Raw genomic sequence first — 12,789 nt, 5'->3', positions numbered from 1 at the left:
ACGATCAACATGGATTCACCAATGGCAAGTCATGCCTGACCAACCTGATTGCCTTCTATGAGGAGATAACTGGCTCTGTAGATATGGGGAAAGAAGTGGATGTGAGATATCTTGACTTTAGCAAAGCTTTTGATACCCTCTCCCACAGTATTCTTGCCAGCAAGTTAAAAAAGTATGGATTGGATAAATGGACTATAAGGTGGAGAGAAAACTGGCTATATTGTCGGGCTCAATGGGTAGTGATCAATGGCTCCATGTCTAGTTGGCAGACCGGAGTGCCCCAGGAGTCGGTCCTGGGGCTGGTTTTGTTCAACATCTTTATTAATGATCTGGATGATGGGATAGATTGCACCCTCAGCAAGTTTGCAGATGACACTAAGGTGGGGGGAGAGGGAGATATGCTGGAGGGTAGGGATAGGGTCCAGAATGACCTAGACAAATTGGAGGATTGAGCCAGAAGAAATATGATTAAATTCTAGATGGACAAGTGCAGAGTCCTGCACTTAGGATGGAAGAATCCCATGCACCGCTACAGACTAGGGACTGAATGGCTCGACAACAGTTCTGCAGAAAAGGACCTAGGGGTTACAGTGGATGAGAAGCTGGATATGAATCAGCATTGTGCCCTTGTTTCCAAGAAGACTAATGGCATATTGGGCTTCATTAGTAGGAGCACTGCCAGCAGACCGAGGGAATTGATTATTCCCCTCTATTCGGCACTGGTGAAGCCACATCTGGAGTACTGCGTCCAGTTTTGGGTCCCCCACTACAGAATGGATGTGAACAAATTGGAGAGAGTCCAGCAGAGGGGAACAAAAATGATCAGGGGGCTGGGGCACCTGATTCATGAGGAGTGGCTGAGGGAACTGGGCTTATTTAGTCTGCAGAAGAGTGAGGGGGGATTTGATAGCAGCCTTCAACTACCTGAAGGGGTGTTCCAGAGAGGATGGTGCTCGGCTGTTCTTGTTCTGTCATATGCCACCACTGAGGACCAATGGTCTCAAGTTGCAGTGGGGGAGGTTTAGGTTGGATATTAGGAAACACTATTTCACTAGGAGGGTGGTGAAGCACTGGAATGCGTTACCTAGGGAGGTGGTGGAATCTCTATCCTTAGAGGTTTTTAAGGCCCAGCTTGACAAAACCCTGGCTGGGATGATTAGGTTAGTGTTGGTCCTGCTTTAAGCAGGGCGTTGGACTAGATGACCTCTTGAGGTCTCTTCCAACCCAAATCTTCTATGATTCTAAGATTCTCTCTATGCTTCATGAAACTTTGGATCCAAATGGTAAAAGACAGTTGTGCCCAATGTAATCATGGCATCCTTTAGGAGTGTGATCAGTGCCACTTCACTAGGGAGCAGCGTTCTAAAAATAGTTTACCTGGGCCACAGGTCACCATAGCGTCCATCTCTGGGGTGAAAATCAACCCCTAGTACGTGCAATTTCTACCTGAGTTCTTGTCATATCTTTGACCTTCCTTGGAGTAATTTACACTTCTCTGGACTAGAATTCTTCACCTAGCGTACAACATATCAGTAGCGATAGTGAGGTATAACTCCCCCAAATATGCCCTTTTATTTCTTTAATCTGGTGGCACAGATATAAATTAGGGACTAAATACAGGTGCTGCTTAGAATCCCTGTAAGACACCAAATGTTAGGTATCTATTAAAAATAGGTGTCTTTCTGCAGGTATATCCCATTCCACATGGATTTCATTTTCTACACGTTTGTAGGATCTCCCAGGGGTGAGCTGAACAGAAACGTCACTTCCATTTTTTGCATCCCTACCTAGATAGGGATTGCATTTCCCAAATAATAGGCAACATGCACCTGATTAGGCAGGAGATATCTTCAGGAGCGAGCTCCTTCAGAGCCTGGACAGAACTGCTTTGGGAGCCAAATGGATGGGTATTTTGCTTAGTTACAAGTCATTTACTAAGGAATCCTCTTCCCAGCCCTTTAGACAAAATATTGACCTAACCAATTCAACAGCAGGAGGATTGGGATGGTGATGAGGAATAAGGGAATCCCTCCACCTTAACCTATGTTCTTCTGTTGTTACAGAGCGTGAAATAACATTTTTCCTTATCCCTGCCCTTTGTTATAGTTCAATACATTTTAAGTGAGGAAAATGGTAGTAAAGATATCTGCTCTCCAGCACAACCTGAAGTAACATCAGAGCAACTGGGAATGAAACAGTTTGTTCCCCAAGGGGGAAATTGATGTCTAACAATTGCTTTGAAATGGGGGAACAGTATAACTGTGATGCTCCGGGTTTGTTTAGACTAGGAAAAGTGATGAAGTTTAGGTCAGGTCAAGGGGAAAGCCAATGACAACCACTGCACCTGGGCTGCATCTGCTCTACCACTATAATTGTCTTTTTACACCAAGATCACTCACTTGAGCAGCCAACACCATGTACAGTCCTAGTGGATGTAAGGCACGGGTACTTTGTTGCCTCAGTGTAGCTAGTGGGGATCAAACCTCCCTCTCCCACCTGGAGATGATGAACATTCCTGCCTGGAGGAACACACACTCCTATGATTCAAAAGGAAAGGAGTTGACAGAAAAGATCACAGGACTGACCCCAAAGAAGGGTGAGCTGACAAGGCAGAAGCAGGAAACTCATCTGGTGGAGCTGAGAAACCATGGTGAAGATGGTGCAAAGATCACTATGTGGTAACTACAGGTTTCAGAGTAGCAGCTGTGTTAGTCTGTATTCGCAAAAAGAAAAGGAGTACTTGTGGCACCTTAGAGATTAACCAATTTATTTGAGCACAAGCTTTCGTGAGCTACAGCTCACTTCATCGGATGCATTCAGTACTGTAGCTCACAAAAGCTTATGCTCAAATAAATTGGTTAATCGCTAAGGTGCCACTAGTACTCCTTTTCTTTATGTGGTAACTAGCAAATGTCATTAAAAAAAAAATCTTTAGCTAGCCCTAGTCAAGGCATTTATTACAGTTCTCTCTCATGTGGATTTTCTGATGTTTAATAAGGGTTGAGCTCTGATTGAAGCGTTTCCCACACTCAGAGCAGGTGTAGGGTTTCTCTCCTGTGTGGATTCTGCGATGTATGATAAGGTGGGAGCTCTGATTGAAGCGTTTCCCGCACTCAGAGCATGTGTACGGCAAATCTCCTGTGTGGATTCTCTGATGTGTGATCAGGGAAGATCTGTGATTGAAGCTTTTCCCACACTCAGAGCATATGTAGGGCATCTCCCCTGTGTGGATTCGCTGATGTGTGATGAGGCTGGAGCTCCAATTGAAGCATTTCCCACACTCAGAGCATCCGTAAGGTTTCTCCCTCGTGTGGATTCTCCGATGTCTGATTACATGTGAGCTCGCATTGAAGCGTTTCCCACACTCAGCGCATCCATAAGGTTTCTCACCCGTGTGGATTCTCCAGTGAGTGATAAGGGAAGAGCTCCTATTGAAGCTCTTTCCACACTCAGAGCACATGAATGGTCTCTGTCCACTGTGGAGTTTCTGATGTGTGAGAAGGTCAGATGTCCCATTGAAGCTTTTCCCACACTCAGAGCAGGTGTAGGGCATCTCTCCTGTGTGGATTCGCTGATGTGTGGTCAGGGCAGATCTCTGATTGAAGCTTTTCCCGCACTCAGAGCATGCATAAGGTTTCTCACCCGTGTGGATTCTCTGATGTGTGGTAAGGGATGAGCTATCACTGAAGCGTTTCCCGCACTCAGAGCATGTGTAGGGTTTCTCTCCTGTGTGGATTCTACGATGTATGATAAGGTGTGAGCTATGATTGAAGCTTTTCCCACACTCAGAGCATGCATAAGGTTTCTCACCCGTGTGGATTCTCTTATGTGTGCTAAGGGATGAGCTATCACTGAAGCGTTTCCCGCACTCAGAGCATGTGTAGGGTTTCTCTCCTGTGTGGATTCTACGATGTATGATAAGGTGTGAGCTATGATTGAAGCTTTTCCCGCATTCAGAGCATGCATAAGGTTTCTCACCCGTGTGGATTCTCTGATGTGTGCTAAGGGATGAGCTATCATTGAAGCGTTTCCCACACTCAGAGCATGTGTAGGGTTTCTCACCCGTGTGGATTCGCTGATGTCGGGTAAAGGTTGAGCTCCGATAGAAGCGTTTCCCGCACTCAGAGCAGGTGTAGGGCATATCTCCTGTGTGGATTCTCTGATGTGTGATCAGGGAAGATCTCTGATTGAAGCTTTTCCCACACTCAGAGCATGTGTAGGGCATCTCTCCTGTGTGGATTTGCTGATGGCTGATGAGGCTGGAGCTCCTATTGAAGCTTTTCCCGCACTCAGAGCACATGAATGGTCTCTCTCCACTGTGGATTTTCTGATGTGTGAGAAGGTCAGAGGTCCCACTGAAGCTTTTCCCACACTCATGGCTTGTGTAGCGTGTCTCTTCCAAGTTGATTCTCTCGCGTGTAATAAGGTCTGAGTGGCTACTGAAGTTTTCCTCTGGCCTCTGCTGAGTCTCACAGACTTTTGCTTCTTCTGGGAGTGCACAACTCCTGGAACCATTTCCTTTGGATCCTCCTGATAATGTTCCATGTGGTTCTCCTTGCTCAGCATCTTCCTGCTGGGGTGTCTCCTCCTCATTCTCACTCACCATCTTGTCACCTGATGGAAGACAGAGAGAATCCAGACACAGGTCACTCCCTGCGCCAGAAAGAAAGGAAATCTCAGAGAGAGGAATGGAAAAAGGGATGAACAAGCCAAAATGTGTGTGGGAGAGATCAAACCTATCAGGAGCTGATTTCCCCCAAACCCTTTCTCAGAGGAGAGAAAAGATGGGATAAGTTCTGGGTCCACATCTCCCCAGAACTCTTAGGGGGAAGCGAGATTGGGGAGGGACCAGCTGCCAGTTGTCAGTCAGGATAGGTGAGAAGCCATGAGTGACATCTGCCGTAATGATTTCACACCTGCAGGGAACAATCCTGAACTAGGAAAGCTCACAAGGTCTTTGTAGGGCATCCCAAATATTTCCTGTATTCAAGCATAGTTTTTGCATTGGTTTAACCAATTCCTCACCTGTGCAGGCAGCTCTCGGGAGCACTTCTTTCTCAGAGCCCTGGAGGTCTGGGACCCACGGCTCTTCCCCTCCTTCCAGCTGCGAGATCACATCAGGTTTGGAAACTGGAAACCCTACTCAAGGCAAAGAAAACAACGGAGGTCAATGGAATTTGTGTGATACTTGTCACAAAGAATATACCATGGTTTTAACCCAAGCTAGTTTTTTAAGCAGTAACATCCCAAGGCCAGCTTCCTTGGCTCAAAGTGGCAGGAGATTTATTATAAATCATAAGCATTACCTTAGTGCCTAAGGGCCAACTAACAGTGGGTCTCCATTGTGCTAGGCAAAGTACAAACAGAGAATAGTAGATGGCCCATGCCCTGAAGAATTTACAATCTAAATAGACAAGACAGACACAGAATGGGGGAGGGGGTAGAACCCATGTTAGAATATAGATATTGAGGCCTGCCTGTAAAGCCTACACTTTAAGAACTTAGGTGTATTTTTGTCACTCAGGGTATGTCTACACTACAAAATTAGGTCGAATTTATAGAAGTCGGTTTTGTAGAAAGCAGTTTTATACAGTTGATTGTGTGTGTCCCCACACAAATGCTCTAAGTGCATGTAGTCGGTGGAGTGTGTCCACAGTACCGAAGCAACCGTCGACTTCCGGAGCGTTGCACTGTGGGTGGCTATCTCACAGTTCCCGCAGTCTCTGCCAGCTATTTGTATTCTGGGTAGAAATCCCAGTGCCTGATGGGGCTAAAACATTCTCGCGGGTGGTTCTGGGTACATATCGTCAAGCCCCCGTTCCCTCCCTCCCTCCGTGAAAGCAAGGGCAGACAATCGTTTTGCGCCTTTTTTCTTGAGTTACCTGTGCAGACGCCATACCACGGCAAGCATGGAGCCCGCTCAGCTAACCGTCACCATATGTCTCCTGGGTGCTGGCAGACGTGGTACTGCATTGCTACACAGCAGCAGTTAATTGCCTTTTGGCAGCAGACAGTGCAGTATGACTGGTAGCCGTCATTGACGTAGTCCTGGGTGCTCTTTTAATTGGGCGCCTGGGCAAACATGGGAGTGACTCAGCCAGGTCATTTCCCTTGTTTTGTCTCGTGGCGATTCAGTCCTACCGGCAGTGCGCTGTCTTTTAACCTCCAGCCAGCAGATGATGGCTAGTCGTCATACTGCACCGTCTTCTGCCGAGCACCCAGGAGATGACGATGGCTAGCGGTCGTATTGCACAGTCTGCTGCCAGCAAGATGTATAAAGATAGATGAACTGGCTCAAAACAAGAAATAGACCAGATTTGTTTTGTATTCATTTTCTCCTCCCTCCCTCCTTCCCTCTGTGAAATCAACGGCCTGCTAAACCCAGTTTTGAGTTCTATCCTTCAGGTTTTGAGTTCTGTCCTTGAGGGGGCCATTCAGTTTCTCGCAAAGCCACCCACTTTGTTGATTTTAATTCCCTGTAAGCCAACCCTGTAAGCCATGTCATCAGTTGCCCCTCCCTCCGTCAGGGCAACGGCAGACACTCGTTCCGTGCCTTTTTTCTGCGCAGACGCCATACCACGGCAAGCATGCAGCCTGCTCAGATCACTTTGGCAATTAGGAGCACATTAAACACCACGCGCATTATCCAGCAGTATATGCAGCACCAGAACCTGGCAAAGCGATACCGGGCGAGTAAGCGACGTCAGCGCGGTGACATGAGTGATGAGGACATGGACACAGACTTCTCTCAAAGCACGGGCCCTGGCAATGTGGGCATCATGGTGCTAATGGGGCAGGTTCATGCAGTGGAAAGCCGATTCTGGGCTCGGGAAACAAGCACAGACTGGTGGGACTGCATAGCGTTGCGGGTCTGGGATGATTCCCAGTGGTTGCGAAACTTTCGCACGCGTAAGAAACTTTGTGACTTGCTTTCCCCTGCCCTGAGGCACAAGAATACCAAGATGAGAGCAGCCCTCACAGTTGAGAAGCAAGTGGCAATAGCCCTGTGGAAGCTTGCAACGCCAGATAGCTACCGGTCAGTCGGGAATCAATTTGGAGTGGGCAAATCTACTGTGGGGGCTGCTGTGATGCAAGTAGCCAACGCAATCAAAGATCTGCTGATATCAAGGGTAATGACCCTGGGAAATGTGCAGGTCATAGTGAATGGCTTTGCTGCAATGGGATTCCCTAACTGTGGTGGAGCCATAGATGGAACCCTTATCCCTATCTTGGCACTGGAGCACCAAGCCGGCGAGTACATAAACCGCAAGGGGTACTTTTCAGTAGTGCTGCAAGTACTGGTGGATCACAAGGGACGTTTCACCAACATCAACGTGGGATGGCCGGGAAAGGTACAGGACGCTCGCATCTTCAGGAAATCTGGTCTGTTTCAAAAGCTGCAGGAAGGGACTTTATTCCCAGACCAGAAAATAACCGTTGAAATGCCTGTAGTTATCCTTGGGGACCCAGCCTACCCCTTAATACCATGGCTCATGAAGCCATACACAGGCAGCCTGGACAGTAGTCAGGAGCTGTTCAACTACAGGCTGAGCAAATGCAGAATGGTGGTAGAATGTGCATTTGGACATTTAAAAGCGCGCTGGCGCAGTTTACTGACTTGGTTAGACCTCAGCGAAACCAATATTCCCACTGTTATTACTGCTTGCTGTGCGTTCCACAATATCTGTGAGAGTAAGGGGGAGACGTTTATGGCGGGGTGGGTGGTTGAGGCAAATTGCCTGGCTGCTGGTTTTGCACAGCCAGACACCAGGGCGGTTAGAAGAGCACAGGAGGGCGCGGTGCGCATCAGAGAAGCTTTGAAAACCAGTTTCATGACTGGACAGGCTACGGTGTGAAAGTTCTGTTTGCTTCTCCTTGATGAAACCCCCCGCCCCTTGGTCCACTCTACTTCCCTGTAAGCTAACCACCCTCCCCTCCTCCCTTCGATCACCGCTTGCAGAGGCAATAAAGTCATTGTTGCTTCACATTCATGCATTCTTTATTCATTCATCACACAAATAGGGGGATAACTACCAAGGTAGCCCAAGAGGGGTGGTGGAGGAGAGAAGCACCAGGAGGGGTGGTGGAGGAGGGAAGGACAAGGCCACACAGCACTTTAAAAGTTTAAAACTTTAAAACTTATTGAATGCCAGCCTTCTGTTGCTTGGGCAATCCTCTGGGGTGGAGTGGCCGGGTGGCTGGAGGCCCCCCCACCGCGTTCTTGGGCGTCTGGGTGAGGAGGCTATGGAACTTGGGGAGGAGGGCGGTTGGTTACACAGGGGCTGTAGCGGCGGTCTGTGCTCCTGCTGCCTTTCCTGCAGCTCAACCATACGCTGGAGTATATTGGTTTGATCCTCCAGCAGCCTCAGCATTGAATCCTGCCTCCTCTCATCACGCTGCCACCACCTTTCAGCTTCAGCCCTCTCTTCAGCCCGCCACCTCTCCTCCCGGTCATACTGTGCTTTCCTGCACTCTGACATTGTCTGCCTCCACGCAGTCGTCTGTGCTATGTCAGTGTGGGAGGACAGCATGAGCTCAGAGAACATTTACTCACGAGTGCGTTTTTTTCACCTTCTAATCTTCACTAGTCTCTGCGAAGGTGAAGATTCTGTGATCCTTGAAACACATGCAGCTGGTGGAGGAAAAAAAAAAAAAAAAAAAAGAGGCAGTGGTATTTAAAAAGACATTTTCTAGAACAATGACTACACTCTTTCAAGGTAAACCTTGCTGTTAACATTACATACATAGCACATGTGCTTTCATTCCAAGGTCGCATTTTGCCTCCCCCCACCACGTGGCTAGCCCCTCACCCCCCCCCCCACCCCCATGGCTAACAGCAGGGAACATTTCTGTTCAGCCACAGGCAAACAGCCCAGCAGGAACGGGTACCTCTGAATGTCCCCTTAAGAAAAGCACCCTATTTCAACCAGGTGACCATGAATGATATCACTCTCCTGAGGATAACACAGAGAGATAAAGAACGGATGTTGTTTGAATGCCAGCAAACATACACTGCAATGCTTTGTTCTACAATGATTGCCGAGTATGTGCTACTGGCCTGGTGTGGTAAAGTGTCCTACCACGGTGGGTGGAATAAGGCTGCCCTCCCCAGAAACCTTTTGCAAAGGCTTTGGGAGTACATCCAGGAGAGCTGCAAATGCCAGGGCAAATTAATCATTAAACATGCTTGCTTTTAAACCATGTATAGTATTTTAAAAGGTACACTCACCAGAGGTCCCTTCTCCGCCTGGCGGGTCCGGGAGGCAGCCTTGGGTGGGTTTGGGGGGGGACTGCCTCCAGGTCCAGGGTGAGAAACAGTTCCTGGCTGTCCGGAAAACCAGTTTCTCCACTTGCTTGTTGCAAGCTATCTTCCTCGTCCCCAAAACCTGCTTCTGTATTGCCTCCATCTCCACTGAAGGAGTCAAACAACACGGCTGGGGAAGTGGTGGCTGAACCCCCTAAAATGGCATGCAGCTCATCATAGAAGTGGCATGTTTGGGGCTCTGACCCGGAGCGGCCGTTTACCTCTCTGGTTTTCTGGTAGGCTTGCTTCAGCTCCTTAAGTTTCATGCGGCATTGCTTCAGGTCCCTGTTATGGCCTCTGTCTTTCATGCCCTGGGAGATTTTGACAAATGTTTTGGCATTTCAAAAACTGGAACGGAGTTCTGATAGCACAGATTCCTCTCCCCATACAGCGATCAGATCCTGTACCTCCCGTTCGGTCCATGCTGATTTTGCGATTCTGGGACTCCATCATGGTCACCTCTGCTGATGAGCTCTGGCCAGCGTGGCAAGCTGCAGGTGACCATGCAAACAGGAAATTGAAATTCAAAAGTTTGCAGGCCTTTTCCTGTCTACCTGGCCAGTGCATCTGAGTTGAGAGTGCTGTCCAGAGCGGTCACAATAAAGCACTCTGGGATAGCTCCCGGAGGCCAATACCGTCTAATTATGTCCACAGTACCACAAATTTGACCCAGCAAGGCCAATTTAAGCGTTAATCCACTTGTCAGAGGTGGATTAAGGAAATCGATTTTAAGAGCCCTTTAAGTCAAAAAAAAGGGCTTCATCGTGTGGACGGGTGCAGGTTTACATCGATTTAACGCTGCTAAATTCAACCTAAACTCCTAGTGTAGACCAGGGCTCAGCTACTTACAGGGGTATAAAAACAAATAATCAAAATCACAGTCCGTCTGTTTATGGGCCTTCTCTCACTAGGATAGTCCGAGGCCTTGTTCTTAGGCTAAGGCCTTTGGCTAAGCAGTAGTGGCAGCCATAAGTCTGGAAGTGTTTGGTCACATTTTCACATCCCAAACCAGTCACATTGAAATAAGGTGGTATTGGGCTGTTAGGAAGCCGATCCTGTCTGGATAGTGCCCATCACCACCAGATAAAGAAATGGATCTTAAGATGGTTAAAGAAAACTTAGTTGGATAGCATCCTGTCTGGCAAGAAATCACTTCATTATCAATGGTTGTGAAACCCTCATTTCTTTATGTTTTATCTTTATGGTCCCCACTTTTCTATTGTTATTCTGCCTGGTTCGCTAATTGTTTCTGTCTGCTGTATAATTAATTTTGCTAGGTGGAAGTTAATTAGTGGAATATAATTGGTTAGAGAATTATGTTACAATATGTTAGGATTGGTTAAGTTAAATTTCAGTGAAATGATTGGTTAAGCTATAGTTGAGAATATTACTATAGAAATTGGGGTCAAACAGGAAGGGGAAGGGAATTTGGAACGATGCTTGCTAAGGGGTTGGGAACAGGGAATGGGGAACAGGGACACAGGCAAGGCAAGGCTCTGTGGTCTCAGAGTTTTGAAGAGGGATACAGGGTAAACACTCTGGCATCAAAGCTGGGCAGGGGAACACTGGGGAACAGACTCTATGGGTCTGACTGGTGTGAACGGCTTCAGAATATGCTTGCTTGGAAACTAATCCCAATAAACATCGCATTGTCTGCCCTTCAGACTTCTGGTCTTTTGCCACTTGCTGTCTACACATTTAGATGCTTTTCTTGTTTTATATCTTTTCCCCATCAGGCACACAGGCACGCTGTCATGGATCCATAGGATCTGTGCAATGCCCAGGCTTATAAACAGTCCTTGGGAGGTGCCCATTCAATGCACGAAACCCGCAAGGGGTCCCACTCTTCCACAAGGATGGGCCATGGAGCTTCAACACCAGAGACTGAGCCTCCGGCTTCAACACTCCTATTCCAACCTGTGAGCTCTGCCCAGCAGGTCCAGCTGAATGACACTCCTCTTCAGAGACTGTTCCTCAATCAATGCACAGAGCAAGTTTTTCCTGTGACACTGGGCAGACTTTTAAAACACAGCAGGGTTTATTAGTCAACTGAAACACAGCATTGGAAAGTCCTTAGATTAGGACAGAGAAGCAAAGATGACAATATAATCAATACTGGCCAATGCCCTTGATCCATGCTGCTGTAGAAAACAGTTTGGTTTCCTTTCACTTTGCCTGTCCATTTGTCTTCGCTCCGGCAGAGCTCCCTGCGTCTGCGAGCCCAGTTCTTCCTGCTCCCAAAAACATAACGAGTCCATGTATGCTTCACTTAGCGAAGCAGAGATCCTCCCATGGACAGGTAAGAATTATTCCCTTGTCTCTGTCGGGTATTCCATTGATGTAGGATGGTCCCAGCCAGTCCTTAATGACCCATTCATATCACCCCATGACAGCTACGTGACAAAACACCTCATGTCGCCTGCTCTTTATAATCATAGCAATACCAATCACAGAGGGAAACTGAGGTGTGTATTGGCATCATACAAGTATCACCAAAATACCCACCTCTAACACACACACACACAGCTCACAGCCCTTGGAGAGAAAGCAAAGCACAGGAACTGGACTTTAGTCCAGTGAACACCGTGGAAGACAAGCTGCAATCCTCAAACCCTGGTCAAAAAGGAGAGGCATATGGGTCCCTACCCATAGAGAGGGGCTGGCTAGAGGCCTGATACCTGAGAGGGCATTCCTTGAGCAGACCATGGAGGCAGGTCAAAAGCTTAGCTACCCCAGAACTGTAACATCGCAAAAGCACATTTTGGGGAATTAGGAAATCTACTGACTCAGGTGTAATAGGAGGGAGAGTTAAACTCCCCCGCTATGTGGAGTAGGCTGGGGAATTAAACACAAAATTTTGGGAGCAACACCCTCGAATTCTTCCAGAAAAGGAGAATGTAAGAAACAAGAACTGGGCCGTGCAACCTCAGGAGGGCCAGGCTCAAAGATCCAAGGAGCCTGGAGGGAAGATCGCTTGTGGCTGCTGCAGATGGGGAGAGGGGGGACAAGACTCTCTCCAAACTCTCACTCCTATTGACCCTGACTCCATTCCTTCCCCGCCCCTGCTTTTCCCCTACCCCACCCCCACTCCACCCCTTCCCCAGAGTACTGCAGCAGTGGTCTGGTGCCCTGCACTCACCAGGTGGCAGTAAGTGGAGTAACCCGACCCTAGCCCGCTCCGTGACACCGGTGACTGGGGGCAGTTTCCCCCTACCCTTTGGCTGGGAGCCAGAAGAGCAGAGCGCTGCGGGCTGGGGCCAGATTATTCCACTTCCCACCGCCCCATGACTGTGGGCTCGGACCTGCCCTGTACTCACCGGGTGGCAGGAAGTGGAGCGACCCGGCCCCAACCCACTCCGCACTGCCGGCTCCTTCTGGGGGGCGGTTCCCGCCTATCCTCCAAGGCTGCTTCTGCCCCCCTATGGAGACCTGGTCCAGCACTCCCCCCTGCCCCCACCTGCAAGGGGGCTATGTAGGGCACCAAA

General features: G+C 48.4%; 3 protein-coding genes across 19 annotated transcripts in view; 1 reads left to right on the top strand and 2 right to left on the bottom strand.

Moving 5' to 3' along the window:
• The window catches only part of LOC102933291 (zinc finger protein OZF), a 1,218,290-nt gene that overhangs the window by 37,267 nt on the left and 1,168,234 nt on the right, over positions 1 to 12,789 (bottom strand). For 2 of the 16 annotated variants that reach the window (XM_043537312.1, XM_043537310.1), the window contains exons 2-3: positions 5,026 to 5,139; positions 2,937 to 4,653 (exon numbers count right to left, since the gene is read on the bottom strand). The exons of 4 other annotated variants lie outside the window; for them this stretch is intronic. In XM_043537312.1, coding sequence (XP_043393247.1) covers positions 2,942 to 4,606 — 1,665 coding nt within the window. In that variant the 5' untranslated portion in view covers positions 4,607 to 4,653; positions 5,026 to 5,139 and the 3' untranslated portion in view covers positions 2,937 to 2,941. Of the gene's footprint in view, positions 1 to 2,089; positions 4,654 to 5,025; positions 5,143 to 5,306; positions 5,498 to 11,420; positions 12,348 to 12,789 lie in introns of those variants that run through there. 10 more of the 16 variants (XM_043537307.1, XM_043537314.1, XM_043537305.1 and 7 more) reach the window with 9 other exon arrangements.
• LOC102934530 (zinc finger protein OZF) overlaps positions 1 to 12,789 on the top strand; it is a 1,287,564-nt gene that overhangs the window by 999,054 nt on the left and 275,721 nt on the right.
• Positions 1 to 12,789, bottom strand: part of LOC102930400 (zinc finger protein 501) — a 1,110,025-nt gene that overhangs the window by 971,171 nt on the left and 126,065 nt on the right. The gene's annotated exons all lie outside the window — the stretch shown is intronic.

The sequence above is a fragment of the Chelonia mydas genome, chromosome 28 (genome assembly GCF_015237465.2).
Source record: "Chelonia mydas isolate rCheMyd1 chromosome 28, rCheMyd1.pri.v2, whole genome shotgun sequence".
In the NCBI taxonomy this organism is placed as follows: domain Eukaryota; kingdom Metazoa; phylum Chordata; order Testudines; family Cheloniidae; genus Chelonia; species Chelonia mydas.
Note: the sequence above shows the minus strand (reverse complement) of the source record. Positions and strands in the feature narration are given on the sequence as shown.